This window comes from Monomorium pharaonis, chromosome 3 (assembly GCF_013373865.1).
Source record: "Monomorium pharaonis isolate MP-MQ-018 chromosome 3, ASM1337386v2, whole genome shotgun sequence".
NCBI lineage: Eukaryota > Metazoa > Arthropoda > Insecta > Hymenoptera > Formicidae > Monomorium > Monomorium pharaonis.
The window spans coordinates 2,679,711-2,703,376 of NC_050469.1; the positions used below are offsets into that span (position 1 = coordinate 2,679,711).

General features: G+C 30.6%; 4 protein-coding genes and 1 long non-coding RNA gene across 20 annotated transcripts in view; 2 read left to right on the forward strand and 3 right to left on the reverse strand.

The window, feature by feature from the left end:
• Positions 1-13: 13 nt before the first annotated feature.
• On the reverse strand, positions 14-5,605 carry LOC105830590 (pre-mRNA-splicing factor CWC25 homolog). Its single transcript, XM_012669996.3, has 6 exons — positions 5,306-5,605; positions 4,491-4,830; positions 2,743-2,903; positions 2,052-2,660; positions 426-625; positions 14-333 (listed from the first exon to the last, which is right to left on the reverse strand). The coding sequence occupies exons 1-6, from the start codon at positions 5,321-5,323 to the stop codon at positions 219-221; spliced, it is 1,443 nt and encodes a 480-aa protein (XP_012525450.1). The 5' UTR covers positions 5,324-5,605; the 3' UTR covers positions 14-218.
• A 147-nt stretch (positions 5,606-5,752) lies between these two features.
• On the forward strand, positions 5,753-7,933 carry LOC105830591 (protein ALP1-like). 7 transcript variants are annotated; one of them, XM_012670003.3, is made up of 3 exons: positions 5,753-6,437; positions 6,705-6,749; positions 6,967-7,169. In XM_012670003.3, exons 1-3 carry the CDS (start codon positions 5,921-5,923, stop codon positions 7,026-7,028), a joined length of 624 nt encoding a protein of 207 aa, XP_012525457.1. In that variant the 5' UTR covers positions 5,753-5,920; the 3' UTR covers positions 7,029-7,169. The 7 variants fall into 7 exon arrangements, with proteins under 7 accessions (XP_012525457.1, XP_012525456.1, XP_012525452.1 ...); XM_012669998.3 differs by adding an exon at positions 7,766-7,933 and having other exon boundaries at positions 5,769-6,437; positions 6,513-7,219; XM_012670001.3 differs by adding an exon at positions 7,766-7,933 and having other exon boundaries at positions 5,769-6,437; positions 6,705-7,219.
• Positions 7,337-9,137, reverse strand: LOC105830592. 2 transcript variants are annotated; one of them, XM_036284796.1, is made up of 5 exons: positions 8,684-9,137; positions 8,401-8,557; positions 8,204-8,343; positions 7,757-7,975; positions 7,337-7,577 (listed from the first exon to the last, which is right to left on the reverse strand). In XM_036284796.1, the coding sequence occupies exons 1-5, from the start codon at positions 8,862-8,864 to the stop codon at positions 7,357-7,359; spliced, it is 918 nt and encodes a 305-aa protein (XP_036140689.1). In that variant the 5' UTR covers positions 8,865-9,137; the 3' UTR covers positions 7,337-7,356. The 2 variants fall into 2 exon arrangements, with proteins under 2 accessions (XP_036140689.1, XP_036140688.1); XM_036284795.1 differs by having other exon boundaries at positions 7,757-8,343; positions 8,684-9,134.
• Positions 9,138-12,661: 3,524 nt separating this feature from the next.
• The window catches only part of LOC105839152, a 58,998-nt gene continuing 47,993 nt past the window's right edge, over positions 12,662-23,666 (forward strand). For 4 of the 9 annotated variants that reach the window (XM_036284797.1, XM_036284803.1, XM_036284804.1 and 1 more), the window contains exon 1: positions 15,542-16,886. The gene's annotated coding sequence lies outside the window, so the exon portion shown is untranslated. The other 5 variants (XM_012685245.3, XM_036284800.1, XM_036284798.1 and 2 more) reach the window with 4 other exon arrangements.
• Positions 17,450-23,270, reverse strand: LOC118644920. Its single transcript, XR_004962697.1, has 2 exons — positions 22,027-23,270; positions 17,450-20,044 (listed from the first exon to the last, which is right to left on the reverse strand). It is a non-coding gene; the product is annotated as an uncharacterized LOC118644920 (long non-coding RNA).

The following is a 23,666-nucleotide window of genomic DNA, read 5'->3' on the forward strand; positions in this document are numbered from 1 at the left end:
TGTGTGGTCTATATTTTTCTTCTTTCCTATTCTAAAATTCAATGTGATTAGTATTAGAAGTTGATTTAAGGATGTATTACATTATTTGCAAAATAATGAGAAAATTATTAAAAATTAGAGATTATTTTATACATAATAAAAATTAATATACGTAATTTTCATAAATAATAAATTTTAATTACATAATTCTACAAAGTAAATAGGATTGGAGATAAAAATCATCTTTTCACGAAATTTGTATCCATTGCTCGTCCGGAACGTTGTATATTATTAATATTAGCTTTGATCCTAGATGCGACAGTACCCACTTCTGTTACGACGATTAATTGTTTTCTATAATAAGTATTCAATTTCAATTTATTTTAATCTATTGTCTATTTCTTGAAAAATACAAAAAATCTATGCTTGAAAGTTTATTGACGTACCTAATAAAATCTTTATTATTCGATATGTTATTTTGCTCTTCTTTCTTCTCTTGTTCGCGATACATTTTTACATTTTTCTCTCTTTCTTTATTACGCCACACTGCATTTTCCATCATTTCTTTTCGCCGTTGTTCCTTCTCCTTTTCTGTAAGACCCGGTCTTGATTTTGTGTGTGGTGTATATTTTTCTTCTTTCCTATTCTACAATTCAATGTAATTAATATTAGAAGTAGTATTATCTATTTGCAAAATAATAAGAAAATTATGAAAAAAATTACAGATTATTTTATACATAATAAAAAAGGGTAATGCTCAGTTTTCCCTTCTCTTATCCATTTATATCTTTTTTACTATACTATTGATATCAACCATCTATAGACTAAAGAGTTTCAATTCATTAAAAATGTGTTTATATACGAGTATATTACAAGCAATAAAATTTTTCATGTTACAAAGAAAAACTTATCCTTGCTATAGTAAAAAAGGGAGTTGGTTATTAAAAATTTCATCATTAATATTAATAAATTAATACTAATAAAAATATTATATAAGTATGTAAGAAATTTATTTAGACTGATGTTAAACGCGTTGCAACGCGAACACAAAATAAATTATGTATATCGTACCCAAACATTTTGATTCATAATTCAAACGTTTATATTCGTAATTCAAACCTCTTAAGTGCAATAGTATAAGATCACAAAAATATTTGTTGTTGTAGTTTGTGTCACCTTCCAATGATATAAAAAGGAATGCCCAAAGTGTAAGATATTTTTCATGGTCAAATAAAAATAAAGGATAATAAAAGGTGGAAAATAACCTAACGATTAATCAAATGCGTTACACGCTTATCTTTGTGACATGCAGCAAAAGATCAACATTTATGATCGATCGAAGTATGAAATTAAAACGCCAGTCAAAAAGTTAAATATTGTGAAGTGAGTATTGTGGTTAGTCAGTGTAATAAAATATAGAAATAGCGTGGTATGAGCCAGAACATGAAATAATAGTAAATAAATTTTCTACCGTTGTTCTTCATAATGGATCGAAAACAGGATCAGGAATCAATGGATTATAATCATTGTTTACAAATTATTAATGTAGGGTAAATACATTTGATTGAAAAAATATGTAACGTTCTGATGGTTGAGACCATTGATTTTTTTGTTTAATGTGCAACATTTTGAAAATGAGTCTCTTATTTCTTTTCTATGTTCAAGATTTCCATGCCTTTCCAATCAAATTCGTGATTACGATGGATTTTATATTCTGTAATTACTGAATGGTTTGTTGTATTCTACTATATATGGTTTTTATGTTTATTGACAAGTCTTCACAAAAGCCAACAAACGCAATGTAATGGATAGTGTTAGACAGATCACTCACTACTAAAATAAAAGAATTACTAAACAATGAGATATATTACAGGGTGTTCCTAAAATGGCACGAGATTTTTTAATAACAAATTTTTTGTAACATTTTGAGAAAAAAATTCTAATACGAAAATGTCATAACTAAAAAACAATAAATTACTACACAAGCAAACATCCAGTGTCGGCTTATATTAACATTTATCAATATATGATTATAAAACTGTTTATTAGAAATTAAAAGCTTTCTCACTTACCTTCGTATCATTTTGTTTCTCTACTAAACATTTTTTATCATTGTATTTATTTCTTGAGCCATCTCTTTGTTTACTATCGCATTGTCGATCATCATTCTTATTATATTCTTCTCTTTGTTTTTTATTTCTTCCGTACCTTAAGTTTTTATCTTCTATTTTTCTATCTTCGCTCAAGTTTCTTTTTTTGACTTTTTCTCTATCATCTACTCTTGTATCATTTCTTGAATATTTCCGGTCATATACTTCTTTTTTATCTTTCGTGTTATGCTTAATGATGATTTTTTTATTGCTATCAATACTGTCACTATCGCTATCATCTGTACTTCTTTTTCGCTTTTTTCGTTGTTTATGTCGTTTCTTTTTAATAGACTTGTCGTTATTGCTGTTGTCTGTTTCGCTATCAGAATTATAATAATGTTTTTTTGATTTTTTCATCCGCTTGTGTTTTATTTTTTTCATTGATTTTAGCAAGTTTTTTTCAGTGATATTGTCTTTTAATTGTTTATATTTAGTAGCTAATAAAATATCCAATTTAGTTTCATCCTCACTACTATCTTTCTGCTTCGATTTCTTCTTTTCACTTTTATCTTTGCACGATTGTTGCTCGAGCTAAGTTATAAACAAATAAAAATTAAATAATTATTCGGCATAAAGAAAGCAGTAAATATATCAACTAAATGTATCTATATACCAATTCTTTAAGTTGTTTTAATTTAACAGGATTTTTTAAAAGTTGATTCCTACTCTCCATCTCTTTCTTCTTTATGGCGTATAGAGGATCTTCTTGTATTTTTCTAGCCAGATCCACTTGTTCAGTACCAGAGAAAAATCGTAGTGAAGGTGGAATACATTCTAGTATCAAATGAAAGATGTACATTACTTATAACAAATTTGATTGGCCGTACTAATGCACATTGCTACACATTATTTGCTTACATGTATACTCATGCATTTATGTTTATGCAAGGTGTAAATTAATAAGTGTCAAATATTCTAGGGATTATTTCTTCATCAAACATTATTCGAAAATTTATATAAACATGGATTAAAAAATTACATTAACTTAGTTTTTGAGATAGGAAAAATTTTATTGTAAAATAATAAAATATCTTGAAAATAAAGCAATTAACAAAAAAAATAATATTGTTGAGACATATATTTTTTAGATAAAAATTGAATATGTGTGAAGAGGGCTATAATCTGCTAAAATCAAATTTCAAAAGAATTAATTAAAAAAAATTAAGTTTCCATTCTTTTAAATAAATTTATATAATTTTTTTACACAATACGATTCATATAATTAGTTTGCATATTAAAGTAGGTCACAAAATCAATAATTTATGAGATATTTTCTATTTTATTCTGGTATATTTCTACATAAAATCAAGATTTTTTTAAGGATATTTTACTGTTTCTCATGATAACATTCCTTCTATCTCAAGAACTAAGTATTTAATTGGTTAATATAACCATGTTTAATAAACATGGTTAATATAATTCTTTTTAATGTTTAATCGATGGAAATTCTTAGCATGTTTGGCTTATTTATTTATATCCTATATACACAAATCCATATACACACACGTACATACATAGAAGATATTCCAACATATTCGCAATTAGAGCAAAAAAATCATAAAATAAGATAAATCAGGAATAACAAAATTGTGTAAATATTTAAATATTCACGTTCTTTAGGCACTTCGCGCGCGCGTGTGTAAATTTTAATAAATAAACCAGTTTTTTATTATACAAGCCATAGATTTTATATGTGTATATAAGGTCTATAATAGGAGATGGCTTACTGCAACTCTAGTGAATACTCATAGGTGTCAGCTGCTTAGATTGACAGCATTGAAAGTTTGAGTGAGATGGTTAGATGATCTGAGACTTGCCTAAGAGACTTGCCTGAGACAACCTAAGCAGCTGACACTTGGGTGTTATAAGTTAATTAGAATTGCAGAGAAAAATCTGGTGCATCAATTAAAATTTATTCTGTATGTATATTCTATATTAACTAAAACTAAAATTTAGGCTCTGGTAATTCAATTAAAATGTAACAAATAATAAGGCGATAAGAGCCCGCACTGTGTGTGTGCAAATTAATTTGTTAAATTAATTTATTATTAAAGATGTTTAAATGTGTTGCAACGCAAACGCAGTCTAATATATTAATCTACAACGCGCAAATGTTTTGACTCCTGATTCGAGTCTTCAGTGCTAATACAGATATAAAAGTTATCCCTGATTGTAATTACGTCATATTTAATGTTGTAAAGTTGTCAATTTTATAAAAGATTCATCACAGTCGAATGAGATTGAAATTTGTTCAAGATGTTTAAGTTTTAAATTCGGATAATCTGGCAGTTACCATTCTGATGTCAATCTTTATAAATGTCAAAAAACAAAATAAGGACACACACACACACAGATACATACCATATTCAACATGATTTTTTGGCATCCTATTCAGTTCTGTATCTTTTACTGCCTGTTGCATTTGTTCAAAAGCTTTATCAACTGGTCTTCCTAATAAGTACTCCTCTCTGTTAATCATTTGATTTGGTCCTTTATACATCCAGTCTAATTTTTTATCGTCCTTCTTTTCTAACACGCCTTGTTCTATAGCATATTTTTTTATGTCCTCCAAATCTTTCTCTATTTCAATCTCCTTCTTCAATTCGGCTATTCTTTTATTCTCTTGATCATTTTGTTGTTCTGCTTTCCTTACTTTCTCCATATTCTTCATAGTAGATGGATGCCATGATTTTTTCAAATTCTGTGAAGGTTTTATGTATATTAATTTAAAAATATGACAAATTTCATGCTTGACTTTGTCATTTTATAATCTTAATCCTCTGTACACACAATTGAATAATTGGTATCTCATGTTTGTTTTTAATAAGAAACTAAAAATATTGTAATTAACATAGTACTGTCGATAACAAACTAATTAAGTGAGTACATTTTCTCGTTTGATTAGTATAGTGTTTAAACGTGGTAACGCTGTGCAATTCGCGAAGGACTAACTGCACGTGCAGCAGACCGTTCCACTCAATGTCCGATTTGTTTTGAAAATGTTGGAGCCTGGCCCATTCTCTGATTCTAATGTTCAAAATGAAAAAATGTGTCCAAAAACAAAAAAGTATTTCTGGAGAGAGAAAAGACTGAGTGAAAAGGTTTATCTTCAAAGTGGTATTTTAAACGGCGTGCGATTTAGAAATTAATAAATAATAAATTAAACTTAAGCTTACCAAATCTCCGCCTCCCATTTTGTCGCATTTATAATAATGCAAATACTCGATAAAATTTTCACATTAAAACTATTATTAATGTTATTAATATATAACAAATAATATCTTCGACTTTCTTGTTACTGTCATTCTTCAGACCATTAATTTTTATGTTCCGTCTTCTTTTTTTGGTTAGATATGTATCATTTAGTGTGCTCTCAGTATCAACCCTCAGCCTACTACGTACGTGTAATGTGGCTATTTTGGCTATTTGGACACTCTTTCTGGTAATTTATGGTTTGTTCGCGTCGCCATGCCCCGACACGATCCTACTCACTCCAACGCATTCTAATAGGTTGGCGTCGGAATCAACGTATTGGAGTACGTTAGGGTGAATAGGAGCATGTCGGAGCATGTGACGCGAACAGACCCTTAAGCCTAGACTCCATTAACGCGTTGAGCTGCGGCAACGTTGTGTGGCGACGCATTGCGTTCGACTCTATAGGTGCGTTGGACAAAACCGTGACGCACTTGACGCCGCCGAACGTAACCTTAAATTCTGGATTGCGAAACGCAGTGTATCTCTTGCAGCATACATAACTCTAAAATTGCATAGTGCAAATTATTATTTAAAAAATGGATGAAAATCTTGCTCTGCTTTTATGGCTTCGAAGGAGGAAACGGCGAAATCGATTGAAAGAAAATAGAAGAACGGCTCGTTGGTGGATTCATCCAATAATTAGAGAACGATTTGAACAAGGTGCATATGAAAATTTGATATTGGAATTGCGAAATGATCCTGAGCGATTTTTCAATTTTCATCGAATGTCACATAATCAATTTGATCAATTGCTAGCTGTAGTTGAAAGTCAAATAACAAAACTGCACGTAACAAGAGAACCCCTGAGTGCTGGATTACGTCTTTCATTGACTATACGGTACCTTGCTTCAGGTGACAGCATGATAAGTTTGCATTATTTGTACCGTATTGGTAAATCTACTGTTCCAAAAATTATTACGGAAACGACTCATGCTATTTGGGTGGCACTTATGCCAAGAGTTCTTCCACGACCTACGGCTGCAACATGGGCCAAAGTTGCTATAGATTTTGAACAGAAGTGGAATTTTCCTAACTGTGTCGGAGCCATTGATGGTAAGCACATTCAAGTACAATGTTTCAAAAATACGGGCTCGGCTTTTTATAATTATAAGAGTCAATTCAGCACAGTTCTACTTGGAGTGTGCGATGCCAACTTAAGATTTATTTATGTGAGTATTGGTTCTGCTGGAAGAGAAAGCGACGGTGGTATTTTTCGAAACACGGATTTTGGAAAGCATTTAATGGATGGAACTTTAGCATTACCTCCACCAAAGAATCTTCCAAATACAAATATTTCCTTGCCTATGGTGTTTGTCGCAGATGCAGCATTTCCACTTCTAACGAATATGATGAGGCCATATCCAGGTACCAATTTGACTGCGGATAAAACCATTTTTAATTACCGTCTTAGTAGAGCCAGGAGATTAATCGAAAACACTTTTGGATTGATGTCATCACGTTGGCGAATCTTTCGAAAGCCAATTATTGCATCGATTCCAATTGTAGAAAATATCATTAAAGCTTGTGTTGTTTTGCATAATTGGCTTATAAATGAAGATCTTCAAATACTACCTGCTCGTAGAAGATACATTCCGAATGATTTGGTTGACCGTGAAGATTGCTGTGATAATACAGAAAATGTGATATGGAGAGTGGAAGGACAGCTACCTTTATGGCAGAACTTAACTGCAACTACATGTAGAAACTCTTCAAATGAAGCAAAACAAGTTAGACAGGGATATACAAAGTATTTTATGGAGGAAGGTGCCGTAGATTGGCAGTGGAGAAAAATAGCAAATTTTGAAGAACGTTGTTTATGATACAAACAAAAAATGGTAAGTGTAGAAATTGTACAAGTATAAAGAACCGCAAGTACCATGCTAAACAATGTTGAACATACGTGACATAAGATTTTTAATACACATAAAAAAATGATAATGAGATAAAGGAAAAACTTTTTATAATGTATATATTATTCAATAATTGAATTATTACTTAATATTTCTGACAAAGTATTCAAAACGGTCTGTTTTAAGCGCATTTTGTCTCTAATATTTAACTGTTGAGTATCGCGACTTATGGATAGATAGAATAAATCATCTGATGTAAAATTACTTAGACTGTCCCTTTTCGTTTTTTCACTGGTGATATTTAAAATTGCTTCGTCCACAGGATCTAATGATTCACTTTTGCCTGGAAAATAAAAAACTTTAGTTAATAAATACTTTAATAATTAATAAAATAATTAGAAACATGTTTAAATAATGATACTTTTAAAGTAATTAAAATATTAAAAATTAAACATGTACAATAAAAGTACATATAAATGATAAGTGATATATGATAAATGATAAGAAATCGCAGTAACTAACGTTTTTTAGCTCGACTTGAATTCGAAGGACATGGTGACGTTGAAGGAGGCCGAGACATTAATGATGAATACGAACTACTAGCTGTTGAAGAGCATGGAGAATTTAAATTTCGAAGCACAGGACTAGGAGAGTTTGACGAGATATAAGGCGTATTATTCGTCAAAATAGGAGTTAACAGTTCCCTATTTTGTTGTGATGAAGAACTCTTCATATAATCACCTAAAAAATAATTATTACTATTACAACATTGGAACGTTTCTTGAGCTATTTTTGTACACTTTTGTGTTATTGTCTTTATAATTTTTGGGTAATTCAGGACAACCAATTTTTGTTCTATGTCCCATTTAATTGTGATTTCAAAATCAAAATTTTTCAATTTTGTAATAGTAATTAAATGTTTTATTTCATAAGAATCTATAATATTCACCATTAAAAAACAAAACGTACTTATTTCCACTTCGCAGTTTTGTGTCGATGACGATGTTGACTGTATTGATGATACAGTTGACTGTATTGGTATTATATACTGTGATGGTGTAAAAACTTGAGTTATTTGGACATTATCATCTTGTAAATTAGAAATTGTTCTGAAATTATACAGCTAATTAATAAATAAGATTAAATTAAAACGTGAATAAACTTACTGTCTTGCTTCCACAGTTTCTGTTAAAAATTCTAGATGAGGCATAAGCGACCATGTTGTAGATTTAGTTGCTGCTTGTCCACTTTTTGTTAAAAGTTTCTTTTTTTCTTTTATGTATCTATCACGGATAGACCGCCAACGAGATTTAACAAAATCATCTATAATGTAAAGTAAAATAATACATAAAATGTTAAAATAATATTATAATAATTTTGAAATTAAAATAAATATTAATTTATTTTAAAGCTGATAATTTATATTTTAAAATTGATAAATATAATTACCAGGTACATTTAGTTCTCGTGCAATTTCTGCCCACTTTTTGTTTTTCACATTATTGTCTTTATAATGTTTATTTTTTATATCCCATATCTCGGAGCAAGATTTTACATAATGAATTATCAATTCATTTAAATCCTCACAACTTTCATTTCCAGAATTCATGTTTGACATTGCATTATTCATGTGTAATAACAAAAATAATGCGATTGAGGTTATAAGCCTACATAACCATGGTATACATAATCATCATGATCGTGGTTCACGACTTCCGAAATGTTCCGAATATTACCGAACATTACCGAATATGTCTCTCCGCTGCGTCAAAATCAAAATTTTTCAATTTCAACGCACGCTGCCGCAGGCGACTTGCGGCAGCCTGCGTTGAAGATTCTGATTCGTCGACACACATTGCCGCATGCGTTGCCGCAGCTCAACGCGTTAATGGAGTCTAGGCTTTAGTATCCTCTTCCTTTTGTTACTCCTTTAAAACAACATTTCCTACCCTACCTGCTTATGATGCGTTCGGAAGAAACGCAGCCTTAGGCCGGATCTACAATAGATGTAGTAAGCCTTATGCCATAAGAAATTGACCAATTATAATTGAATGTGAGAAGAATAATCGAATATAATTGGTTAACTTCTTATGGCTTAAGGCTTATCACACCTATTGTAGATCCGGCCTTAAGGCCATCACACAATACCAGGGGCTCGATTCTTGAATTTATTCGCAAGAGAAACGTATTCGCAAATTCTGTTCTTACAGAAAAGTTAGAAATTTATTGGCTATCGTATGGCTATTAACCAATAAACTTACAATTTTCTGTTAGAGCGAGTATTTGCGTATACGTTTCTCTTGCGAATGACTTCAAGAATCGGGCCCCAGGGGGTCTATAGGCTCTCACACATGAATTGACATAACCATAACGTAAGGTTTTGACGCATCGGATTGGGCGACCATAACCGTAACCTGCCGTAACCGGCTAATTCAAGTACGTGATTGGTCGAAACCTTGCTATTACGGTTATATCAATTCATGTGTGAAGGCCTTAAGACCCAATCATCTTCAATTGTTACTTAGCCGCTCAGTGAGCGGTTGTGCTACTGAATGCACCCAATGACATAAGCTGCATAAGCATAGCATAAGACCGTTGAACCAATCAGTTCCCAGCATAAAGTCGCCATATTGATATACATAAGATGCTTATTGACCTAGAGCTCTTAAGGTGCCTTTTCACGTTGACACTCATTTTCAGCGTCAAAAGACATCACGTGACTAAAAATGACGAATGGGTATCTTTATTTTTAGTCACGTGATGTCTTTTGACGCTGAAAATGAGCGTCAAGCGTCAGTTATTTTTTGCATAATCAAAGAACGACAGAAATGTTATATGTATGTACATACATTTCTTTCGTTATTTTTTCTGATTGACGTAATTAGTTCGTACAATCATTTTCAATAATTCGTTTATAAAAATTTGTTGCAAAATTGATTTTTACAAACTTTTTATATTAATAATAGTTTTTCACTCTAGTCTTATTTTCAATGTTATTTTTTATTAACTTTATTAGTTTAGCTACAGGCTAGAACGAAATCGAGTTTCAATGAATATTCTTCTATTTATTTATTTTTTTGAATAAATAAAGAACCACACAAAAAATGTTAATTATTTACGTTTGTAATTGTAGCAAGAAGGTAACAGGAGTAAACGACATGTTACAAAATAATGTTTTCCAAGATTCAACCTCGTCATGGGTCGTTGAAAGTAACATATATTCTCGATCGTATTCAACGAAACAAATCGTATAAAAATTTTATAAGCGGCATCCTCAACCCAAAGAGGTAATTGCATGTATGATATTGATGCTATATAAATGAAATGCCTCAATCGCTCGTACAATCGCTTAGATTTTACCACGATCGCCGTTGCTATATACGTGGATTGTTGCCGGGGCAAATGTCGCGCCATATCTATATACTCAATAAGTTAAATTTGTTTCGTAACTTGGGCTAATTTCCCAGTCTTAATATCACGCTCATGCATTTTTCATATGGATAATACGCGTTACTCGGAATATTGGAAAGACAGTCGTCGCATTATCGATTATTCGTGTAAGCAATCGACATGTAGGGACGCGTACCAGTAATGCCAGTATCGAATCTTTTTGCACCATCGTGCTGTATGGAGAGGATGGCTGGCAGCAAGGATGCTGCAAAAAGATTCGGCATATCAATCACGCGAGAATGCGTTCCAAAATTAATCTTGGGTAACCCCAGAGGTTACCCCATGTAGAAGCGATATGGGTTATCTGAGGTTGGGTAACCACAATAACCTCTCAATTTTATGAGGTAAGAAAGTTACCTTCGTGGTCGACTAACTACGATGTTTTGGAACGACATACTATTGGTAATCAATTCTCATTAGTAATTTTGGAACGCGGTATAGTAACAAAGGTTGAATTTTGGAACGCACCCCGGCGCGGCGTTACTTTGGCGCGTGAAGTTAACCGCGCGACGCGGCGTCAGTTTTGACACGTGAAGTTGACCGCGCGAGAGTGACGAAGCTGTTTCACTCCATCTTTTTGCGTATCGCTGTTAGAACGTAACGGACGCAAGATTAGATCGGCTCCGGGATAATTAAGTAGCATCGCGAATCTCTTAATTGCATGGTAAATATAAGACGTATCGACCTAACCTTGCGTTGTAATTCGTTCGAACGCGTATCTGTCAACACTTGTTCAAGCGAAGATCGCGACTCGTAACGATATGTCAATCGTGATGCGCGAAGTCGATCGCGCGGGAAGGAATCCCTCCGCCATCTTAATTGCATTTCTTTCTCATTTGCAGATTGTGGCAAATCTGACATGGACCGGTGCCGGAGCAAACGTCGCGCCATATCTACTCGGTAAGTCAAATATATGTATCGTAACTTGATCTAAATTCCCAGTCTTAACTTTGCGTTTATGCATTTTCGATATATTGGACAATACGCGTTACTCGCAATATTTGGAAAAAGACAGTCGTCACATTATTATTCATGTGGGCAATCTACATGTAGGGACGCATACCCAGCGATGCCAGTATCAAACCTTTTTGTATTCTCTTCGCACGATGCTGCAAAAAGATTTGGCGTATCGCGCGGCGCGGCGTCACTCGCTTGATGGAGTTGATCGCACGAAAGAGACGAAGCCGTTTCACGCCATCTTAATTTGCGTATCACTTTCAGAAAGCAACGAAGGCAGAATGAACTCCGATTCCGGAACGAATGACATCGCGAATCACTTAATTGGTAAGTGTAACACATATTCATTTTACGTAATAATTTGGTCGAACGCGTATTTATTAATATTTGTTCAAGCGAAGATCGCGCGATTATGCGACACTCAATTGTGACGCGCGGGAAAGGAATCTTCGCTATTTTAATTTGCATTTTTTCTCATTTGCAGATCGTGACAATCTTGATATGAATCGGTTCCGAGGCGGATGACATCGCGATATTTATTTGGTAAGTAGCATTTACATTGCAGTACTTGGTCAGCCGATAATGTATGGCAAAAGCATTCCGCTTTGAATTTCATATATGTTCTGTATATTGAACAATATTAAATAATAGACTTGTCTTTTATCTTTCATAATTATTATTCCATATTGTAACATTAGAATGTGCAAATTAATATTACAGACAGATATTCGGGTTATTATAGTAGACAAAAATCTGATTGTTGCGTTGTCGATTATTTAACCAAATAATCAATTATTTGCGTGAATATCTACCTATAATATTAATTTTCTTATTTTCGTTTTATGATAACAACTATTATAAAAAAACAAATGCATATTATTTGTTATTCAGAAAATTCATGAACATGAATTTAAAAACGAGTTATGCAATGTCACGGCATCACTTTTGACAAGTGAAATAAACCGTGCGAAAGACAATCATCTTAATTACACTTGTGCATTATTTTCAGAACGAAACGAACACGAAACAGAGTTGCTCCGAATGACATAGCAAATTATTTTTTAATAACTTATGCGGAAAAGGAAGAAGAGGAAATTTGACAATATCAAAATAGAAGAAGGAGGCTTAGGAGGGCATCAAACGTCGGTGGAGCAACTTTGCGGTAAGCCTTATTGTTCACTCGTGTAAAATTGGTATTCTCTTCACACTTATTAATTTTATTTCAATAATTTAAAAATAATTAAAAAAATAAAAATTTTAATCTAAGACATTATATAACTTTATTTTTATCTTGAAATTTTTTATAATATTTTAATAGAATTTGATATTTAACTGAACAGCGATCAAAACATTTTGTGCGAGTAAAAATAATGAATTTATAATAATTCTTTTTTGAACGCTACTTTGAAAATTATGTTTTTATGTTACAGAATCATCGTAGCTTCATTTCTAATAACTCCACTGTTGCGCATCGATTGGTAAGTGATAAAAATTTGTATTAATTACTAAGGTAACGAATTTATGAAAAATATATTAAATATATTGTATCAACATTATTACAATTACATTTGAAATAACTATAAAATTTCATAGATTTCTTATCTTAAAATAGATAAGCTTTAAAAAATTTTGAAAAGTAATCTTGGGCTTATATTTGATCATCCAAATTTGCATTTTATTTCCAAATTTTGTGTACTATTGTGCTTGAGATTATACTTGCACAGATACATATACGTCACACACATAGAGTGAGACAGAGAAAGGAAAAAGACATAATATAGAATTTAATAGTTGCTTATATTACACAGATAACATAAATATAAATAATACAAATAGGATTAAATAGAATTTCTAATTCATATGAACTGTGCTTTTTTGTGTCAGTTAAAATGCAATTTGCAAGCTAGATGCATAAAAGCATCTACAAAATTCCGTCTTTCCCAAAAACTGTACATTTGTATGTAATTTATTGCAAAAAATAATGCTTCAGCCAGAGCTGGCCATTCTGGTTGAGGAAATATTTTTTGCAATAAATTATTTACATTGCGAAAAATAACACCTCAGTTAGGCTGGCCATCCCAGTTGAGAAATTATTTTCTGCAATAAATCATTTACAGTTTTTCGAGAAAGGAGGATCTAAATGCTTCTTAGCATCTAACTTGTAATTGTGCTTTAAGACTGATTAAAATGTTAACGAATTGTTTATATGAGCTAAATATTAAATAAATTAAATCACAGCAAAATTTTAATTCAGCATCATGAAGATTCATTGTAGACTAAATAAAGAAGTACGTGTTTTGTCATGCAAAGAAATGTCCTAATTATATGCATAGTATATTCTTTCTCAAAATTTCTTCGATTTTCTTCTTTAAAATAACTGTACGATAAATGCATTAGAAATTCTTTTATCTTTTATATTTAGTTTTATTTGATTATTTATTTAACGTTATGTAATTTATTCAAGTTCCTTCTTTCTTCGCACTCAGATGCTTACATATTCTATACACATATATCTCATTCTTAAATTTTTCCTCTTTAAAAATGGATGTGTTTTGTGATTATATGTATGTTCATATATCATCCAAATTTTTATAAATGTATTATGTTTTTGCTTAATTTTAAAGATTTATTTTAAGTCCCACAATTTTTAAATAATTTTATCATATTTAGAAAGTTGATAAATTGTATTTAGAATGGTTGATGAAGACTGAATTATAAAAATTACGATATTTCATAAATATAAAATTTAAAATATGAAAAGTATGTAAAAGTAACCATATTCGTTATCGTTACTTAAAAAATGTAACCACGTTACAATTACAAGTAAAGAAAAGTAACGCCGTTACCAGTTTGTTATCAAAAAGAGTAACTGTAACGGTAATTGTGTTATAAAAGTAACACATTACTTTCCAACCCTGATAATGACGTCAGAATAAAAAATATCATGAAGTAATATCTTCACTTATGCATGAATACATTTACATAAAATACATTTTAACACTATAAATAATTAACTTACATATAATATTTTTTTAGTTACTTGACGTCAGTAGTACAAACATGCCTAGTATCTGACGTCAAATGACGTATGCTTATTACGTGATATCTCCATACAGTGTATATTTTCCATAATACATATTTTCATAATTATTATGTAATGTTTATAATTTATATTGTAAACAAATATAATATACATATATAGCATATTATAAACATTTTGTTAATTTTATCAAAAGATTTGAAATATTTATTACAAATTATAATTATTATTTTTAATTAAAATAATTATTATTTTTATAATTATGTCATACATTTTCAGTAGATATATAATCCTTTCTCTTTCTTTCTTTTTCTATGTGTAAAAAACAATTGAAATTATATAACGGTCATTTATTTATAAAATTTTTTACATATAAACTTTACAAAACAGTGTTTACAACTGAAAATTTTTAAATGTTGTTCACCCCAAGAGTTGATTTTGACAGACGAGTAAGTTTTTATCTACGATAAAAACACTCGTGAAAATTTGTTCCCAAAAAATGAGCTGACAAGGTGCGCCTATCTGTCTATTCGTATGTAAATGCCGTGCGTACATCGCGCACATTTGCGCTACGCCGTGTTTCACAAGAGTAGGGAGAGATCTGTTATTGATCTTTTCCCCTTCGCGCGCCGGTTCCCTCCCTTTCTATGCGGCAATGGCAGAATGTCGTTCACCAGCTTTTCGCGGCAAGAACTAGTAGTGTAGTGAGAGCTTTTCTCGTTTGAAACCATTGTCGTATATATCGACGATGAGCGGCTGAGGGAGAGATCGCCGGGAAGGCTGCGCGGCGAACAGGGCCAAAGCACAGGGCACGAAGACAGCCGAGTACGACCGAGGTCGCGAACGTCGACCGAGTGAGTTTCTCTTTTTTTTCTCTCCCTCTCTCTACTCAGTGGCCAGTGCTCGGGTCCAGTACTTCAGTATGTGCACAGCGGCCGGCCGGCGTGCATGGTTATTGATGGTAGTGTTGTGTTCTTAGACAGAACGCTTTTCGCGCACAATCGCTCTTCTACCGTGCTTATTTTTATCAATGTACGAACAAGGCGAGAGCTGAATTCGACAGACGTTGGTCCTTGTGTTTTAAACGGTACCGGGCCTCAGGGCCCGGTAGCTCTCATTTTCGTTCAAATTTACTCCGGAAAGTATGCAATCATGGAGTTTGCAGGCTCATCCCGGGTACGAACCGGTTGCGATGTCTGCACGGGCGTTACCGTCCTACGATAGTTTGTCTCGCATAATAATTGCCACAAGTCATTGTACAACGAAAGTTAGTACTTCCTCGACGATGGTATATTCTCGGGAAAAGGAAAAGGAAGCAAGAAAGAGAGAGAGAGAGAGAGAGAGAGAGAGAGAGAGAGAGAGAGAGAGAAAGCACACAAAATGTCATTGTATTGAAGAGTCATGTCAAGATAGCATTACGAGACAACAGCTCAAAAAACTCCGGCAGAAAACTTCAGCAAAAATTAAGAAAAATATTGATTTGTCTGCATCAATTGAGAATTCTTAAATCGTTAGTTAGAGCACAGAGTGTCTATGGATGTCATTCTTTGATAATTTGCAAATTGCGCTACAATCATGTTTATGCAGGGCGTAGTTATGGGTGATGTAGTGGGAGTTAATCGTGGACAGAGGAAAAAAGAGAAGAGTATAAGAGGGAGATAGATAAATATAGTGAGGAGGACGGTGCAATAGGAGGGAAGGAAAGAGGAGAGAAAAGCGAGAACGGAGAGGAAGAGAGAAGAGAGAAGGGAGGACAAAGAGAGAGAGAAAGAGAGAGAGAAGGAAGGAAGGAAAGAATTAAATTAGAAGTTTACTATAATTGGTTTCTAACGATTTCGTGAAAGATATGTTTAAAATATAATAGGATTTTAAAGATACAACTTAAATAAATAACGATGAAGATGAAACAGTTCGTGATTAAATAAATTCCAACTAATTAATATAATAAACGCTGCATTGTTAATCATGTGGAAGTATTAATAGTATAAAATTTACGGGGCTGTTTTATATACACATATTAAATTTTATAATACGTATTAATAATATCTATATAATTAATTTATTTATTTATTAATTAATCTTACTAAAATTATTAATAATTTTTAGTGAGAATTTTTGAATGTTTAGGAAATTATTGAATACATTATACGAGAGACCGGGGCTATAAAAGGATCGTTGGCACTGCATTTCGTTTATTTATTTTTGGTAAAAAATACAATGAAAATTATCGCAAAATATCTCTTTTATGACATAACTACTTTTTCCAAAGTTTTATTTAAATTAAATAAGTATTTCAATAAAGAAAGAAAAAAATCCGAGAGAAGGCAAGTAAATTTCCAAGCGTTTTAAAATTTTGTATTGATGTATTAATTTCTTTAGCTTGATAGAATAAATCTAGGCTAAATATTATTAGTAAAAAGAAAAGTTTTCTTTACATTTTTCTTTTTAAGTTGTTATACGACATGTTATTTTGAATAATAATTTGTTGTAATAAATAAAATAATTAAATTTAAATGTATGTAGAAATTGTATGTTTATTTATATTTAAGGTAAGGTTAGCAAGTGAGATGTGTGTAAATATTCAATTACAACTTAACTCTAATAAAACGTTTTATTATTTAACATTTCTGTATTGAAGATAATCTAATATGTGCGTTTAAATTTTTTTGTCACAATATTTTAATATTTGACTATTATAAAATAATTATAAAAGATATAGTGTTTATCAAAGATAGGTATTTTTGATTTGTTTATATTTTTGTTTACAGTTTTTTATAATTTAATATGAATTTATCATATATATAGGCAAAACTTACGTCATAACTTATATTAATTTGCTATCGAGGCTAGTTAGTTCAAGGCTAGCCATGTAGCGTTTGTATTCTATTTATTACAAAGAAATTATATCATACAAAATCGTTTCCGATACGTAAATATAGGGAAAAATTTCTTCTGATACATAGTTTAATATAATTACAATAATTATAATAAAAAATGATGCTTAAAAATATCAAATATTGAAATTATGTTAATGAGCCCCGCTCTTCACTATCATGTGTATATGTGATTGTGTCGCATGGTACATTTTCATAACTTTAATATGTAAACACACCCACATATTCACACATACTTACGCGGAGCGTGCTAATATCGTATATTTGTAACTCATAATTATTTAATACATGCGCACGTATGTATATTTATATATAAAGATAACACAAACACTTTTTATGAATATTCTATAAATATTTGTAAAAAATATTAGAATATTTTGGAAACATATTGGAGAACATGATATGAATTTATATAGGATAAGAAGATGAAATCAATTTAAATATTTTAGGAACATTTAAAATATTTTCATTATATTACAGGAATGAATTAAGAGATGTTTAAGTACAAAAAAAATATTTATGGAGTATTTCATAACTAAATTAGTCTTAACAATCTAAATATTTATGCAAATATATATGTTGATAAAAAAGATAAAAAATAAGAACATCAAAATATATTTTATCATACCTTTTTTAAGTTGGTCTTTTATGACTGAATAACATCTTCATTTGACGCATATTCATGTATGCTTCATGTGATTGTCTTGGCAAAGGTCTCTGAGTGATTTATTATTGCTTTTTGAGAAGTATTAATCAATTAAAAATCTGATATGTTCTGAGTCGACTTGAATCTGGATAGTACACAGAGCAGACATTAAATTCCACTCTCACAATCACCACATTTTATTACACACACACACACACACACACACACACACACACACACACACACACACACACACACACACACACACACACACACTTAATAAAATTAAAAAGTACTAATTCTATGAATAGTTTATGTTTTAGAAAAACAATTATCAAAATGTACCCTTATTCTGGAAGATGTGAGACACGATTAAAAGAAATTCCGGAGAATTTTATTCAGGAAGATTAAATTAATTTTATACATTTTAACTTGTGTAATTAAAAGGTTTGAATAACATAATCAGTCTGTATTTTTTTACAAAATAAAACAAGTTATAAAACGAATATTAAACAATGATGTTACATTTATTTTGAAAATACTTATAAGAGTAAAATCATTACGTAATAATTAAGTAGATAACATTGTATTTATAATTATCTTTGTTAGATATTTTAATTCAATTTAAATATTTTTACAAAAAGTTTTTAAATTCTAAGCGTTCTCTCTCTCTCTCTCTCTCTCTCTCTCTCTCTCTCTCTCTCTCTCTCTCTTTCTCTCTTTTTCTCATAAACGGGTATATAGTGAAACTAATCATATTCCTTAATAAGATAACATTTTCACTGTCAGATTACAATTTTAATCAAATTAAACATTTAGCAGACTTTTTAATTAACGTAAGAATATTAAAATTAAAGTAAATAATCACGGGTAAATAGATAAAATTGTATTCAAAATTAAGATGGATACTGAATTTTTAATTTAATTTAAATTTTTGCAAAGGTTTTTTACGCGTGTGTGCGTGTGCGTGTGTCATCTTTGCTTGAGATTTCAATGTTAACTACAAGAATGTGCAATGAAAATGAGGAATTTAGATAATCTTAATTTAAAAATGCGCTTTTCCTGATATATATAAATACACGTATTAGCATATAACTTATGTTATTTATATTATAGAATTTTAGGAATAAATATCCATATTTATTAATAAAGTGTTCTGAATATGATTCTTAGTATTCATAATATGCTGTAATGAAAAACAATATGACACATTACAAGTACAAGAAAGTTTGGCAATTATCTGTTATATATTTTAATACATATTTTTCTTATTTATAATTTTTAGATTATTTTTACAAATAGAACGTCTTTCTTCTTATGATTTTAGCACTTACCCAAACATAGGTATTTATGAGACACATCTTAAAGACGTCTTAAAAACGTCTTAAGATGTGTCTCATAAATACCTATGTCGTCTATAATAGGACTGGCAGTAGGCAGTAAAATAGTAGGACATATGCAGTAGCATAATTTCTACAACTTTATCTATCCACAATAATGCAATAATACTGGCAGCAATAAGATAATTCGCGCACTTTAAGCATGCGCAAAAACGCGTCGAATGAGCCTAATTTAATCGGTTTTCGTGATGAAAGTGTAAATAATATGGATATAAAAAAATAGACTGTGCCTTTTATTTTGACTGTGCCTTTTGCCTTTTCTCCTGCAAGACACGACGCATGCCGTAGGCCGTAAACAGTAGCGAAATGAAAATAATTCATTTCGCTTACGGCTACTGCTACGACTTTCTAAACTGGAAGTAAGTTCCTTACAGCCTACTGTTACGTCCTAAAACTCCTTATTGTAGATGGACCTTTACTGGCCTGTGTGAAGTTAGCACCGCATCTTTCAAAATCGTAAGTTTTATCAAGAGTACTATTTGCACCCCAAAGAGTACTAGAGTTCCTGATAGGTATTAGCAAGAGTACCGCCGAAATACTTAGAGAAATTGCAATTTGAAAATATGAGGTGCTAACTTCCCGTGGCACCGCAACATGAAAAATATATTGTTTTAAAGATCCTATCTTAAAGTACTCGAAAAGTACTACAGTTCCTGATACATTTTAACAATAGTACCAACCGCCAAATATTATAAAAAAATTATTGAAATTTGGAAATGGCACCGCAAAATAAAAAAAATATTGTTTTAATAATTTCATCTTAAAGTACTCAAAAAGTACTAGAGTTCCTGATACATTTTAACAATAGTACCAACCGCCAAATGTTTTAAAAAAATTATTGAAATTTGGGGATGGCACCGCAAAATTAAAAAATCATTCTTTTAATGATCCTATCTTAAAGTACTCGAAAAGTACTAGAGTTCCTGATACATTTTAATAATAGTATTAACTAATAAATACTGAAAAAAAAATTTTTTTAAGATTACAGCCTATCTTTTATAAAAGTGGCCGTAACTCCTTTGCCTTTAATTTTACAGTTTTGTGCCTTAATAACTTTTGAAAGTACTCGCTGGGGTGCCAAAAGTACTTCAATCAAAACCCGGAAATTGTAAAAAAATTTATATATATATATACATAAATACAAGTTTTTGGAAAAAATAGATTGATATATAACGTACAATTTGCTGGCCTTTTAAAGGTTGAGCTACAAAGCTATAAAATCAAAAACAAAAAAGGTACGGTCACTTTTAATTATGTTAAGTCCTCGAAAGAGATACAATTTTTTCACAATTTCCGGGTTCTGACTGGAGTACTTTTGGCACCCCAGCGAGTACTTTCGAAAGTTATTAAGGCACAAAGCTGTGAAACTTGACGCAAAAGAGTTACGGCCACTTTTAGATACAGTCAGTCCCTTAGGGAGATAAAATTTTTTTACAATTTCCGGGTTTTGATTGGAGTACTTTTGGCACCCCAACGAGTACTTTCGAAAGTTATCAAGGTACAAAGCTGTGAAACTTGACGCAAAGAAGTTACGGTCACTTTTAGATACAGTCAGTCCTCCAGAGAGGTGAAATTTTTTTACAATTTCCGGGTTTTGATTGGAGTACTTTTGGCACCCCAGCGAGTACTTTCAAAAGTTATTAAGGCACAAAGCTGTGAAACTTGACGCAAAGGAGTTACGGTCACTTTTAGATACAGTCAGTCCTCCAGAGAGGTGAAATTTTTTTACAATTTCCGGGTTTTGATTGGAGTACTTTTGGCACCCCAGCGAGTACTTTCAAAAGTTATTAAGGCACAAAACTGTAAAATTAAAGGCAAAGGAGTTACGGCCACTTTTATAAAAGATAGGCTGTAATCTTAAAAAATTTTTTTTTTCAGTATTTATTAGTTAATACTATTATTAAAATGTATCAGGAACTCTAGTACTTTTCGAGTACTTTAAGATAGGATCATTAAAAGAATGATTTTTTAATTTTGCGGTGCCATCCCCAAATTTCAATAATTTTTTTAAAACATTTGGCGGTTGGTACTATTGTTAAAATGTATCAGGAACTCTAGTACTTTTTGAGTACTTTAAGATGAAATTATTAAAACAATATTTTTTTTATTTTGCGGTGCCATCTCCAAATTTCAATAATTTTTTTATAATATTTGGCGGTTGGTACTATTGTTAAAATGTATCAGGAACTGTAGTACTTTTCGAGTACTTTAAGATAGGATCTTTAAAACAATATATTTTTCATGTTGCGGTGCCACGGGAAGTTAGCACCTCATATTTTCAAATTGCAATTTCTCTAAGTATTTCGGCGGTACTCTTGCTAATACCTATCAGGAACTCTAGTACTCTTTGGGGTGCAAACAGTACTCTTGATAAAACTTACAATTTTGAAAGATGCGGTGCTAACTTCACACAGGCCCTTTACTGTTGTAAAGTTATACTCAACGCACATAAAACAAAGCGTTTTTGAAAACCGCATTGCATGCATCTACAATTTTTGCACTGAAATAAGCATTCATACAAAGTATAAATATAAATATAAATCGAAAAACAATTGATATAATTTAACTATTATTTTTTGATCACTATTTTTGGATCCATTCAGATTTGATTTTATTATTTTTCTATTACATATAAAAAAGATTGATAATTATTTTATATAAGAATTATTTTGGATGAGAATTTTCAATCATACGTAAAATAATTTTTAAAATATTTAAGTATGAATATATTTTGAACGTCCAATAATGTATATTTTTAAATCATTTGTATTACATCTATGAACATTTGAATAAAATAAAAGTCAAAATTGGACATCCATTAAATGCATGTGCGTCTGGGTAAAGAACTAATTTGGACAGTTTTCTCTATAATTTAATATAAAGTATCTGAGATATTATGAGTTCTATATTCCAACATCTAGGCCATAACCGTCTTCTTTTTTCTCTACTCTTAATACCTAACTTGTAACTAAATTAACATCATATTTGAGTGATTTTTTTATATAAATGCTCTTATTTTTATTTATATAATTTTAAACTGAGACATTATTTAAATATAAAATAATTTTCAAACGTTTAAAGTAAAAAAATTTATATTTTTAAATTTATTTATGATACATTTATAATACATTCTCCATCGGATTTATAGTTTTGGTTTTAAATTGTATCTATGTTTATGTCTATTACTTTCTCATTCCTAGCTGTTTTTTTAGCACGCGACGCTCAGTTTTGGACTAATCTAAAACGGGAAATTCACCTTCTGTAAACTACATTGTTTTCACTGTATTTTTGTCAAACTATCTGAATTACGGGACGGTTGTATCTTTTGAAGTTTTTGGCTATAAAAAATTTGAAAAAATATTATTATATAATCTTTTTGTTTAGGAATACATTTGTACAAATATATGACTGAAAACGATTATTTTTTTGTATTTTGAATTTAAGACAATTGGTAAAATGCATGTGTAATAAAAAATTTACAACCCATTTATATGTGCATTAAAAAAATCTTTTAGTTTTAAATAGTCCAAGTTTAATACTTACAAGAAAAAACTATTGTAATGATACTTGCTTAAAAAAAATATATAATTTATTTACTTTTTGTATTTCAATATGTTTGTTAACTTAAAGTTAATAATTGTAATTTATAGAAAATAAAAAATAGTACAAAAGGTAAAAAAGTAGGACAATTTGAGAAAAATTGGAAAAAATCATTATTTTATTTCAATAATAATCATTTAATAAAAATTTAAAAAAGATACGTTTATAATTTTATAATTATAATGCGAAATATATTTATTATTACATATATGATGTATATTTTTTACAAAAGTGCATGTGTTTGCTCCTTACAAACATTTTAATATAAAGTATAGGAATGTAATAAAAAAGTTTTTTTTATCACATTTTCAATCATAAAAACACAGCATTTTTTATAACTTATCAAAAAGCGCGAGTATGTTTTTTTTTAAATTGTAAGATTTCACGCATAGTCGATTGTTATGTTTTGGCAAACTGTTTATGTACAAATAAATTACATATGATT

What these genes read in the sequence shown, in the direction of transcription:
- LOC105830591 (XM_012669997.3), top strand. Translation starts at nt 5,921, where the DNA reads ATGGATGAAAATCTTGCTCTGCTTTTATGGCTTCGAAGGAGGAAACGG.
- LOC105830592 (XM_036284795.1), bottom strand. Translation starts at nt 8,864, where the DNA reads ATGAATAATGCAATGTCAAACATGAATTCTGGAAATGAAAGTTGTGAG. An exon ending in GAAACTGTGGAAGCAAGACA is followed by an intron (nt 8,344 to 8,400) that starts GTAAGTTTATTC and finishes GTATAATTTCAG; the next exon opens with AACAATTTCTAATTTACAAG. An exon ending in TTCAAGTCGAGCTAAAAAAC is followed by an intron (nt 7,578 to 7,756) that starts GTTAGTTACTGC and finishes TTTATTTTCCAG; the next exon opens with GCAAAAGTGAATCATTAGAT.
- LOC105830590 (XM_012669996.3), bottom strand. An exon ending in AAAAAATCATGTTGAATATG is followed by an intron (nt 2,904 to 4,490) that starts GTATGTATCTGT and finishes ATTTGATACTAG; the next exon opens with AATGTATTCCACCTTCACTA. An exon ending in TAAAACAACTTAAAGAATTG is followed by an intron (nt 2,661 to 2,742) that starts GTATATAGATAC and finishes TTTATAACTTAG; the next exon opens with CTCGAGCAACAATCGTGCAA.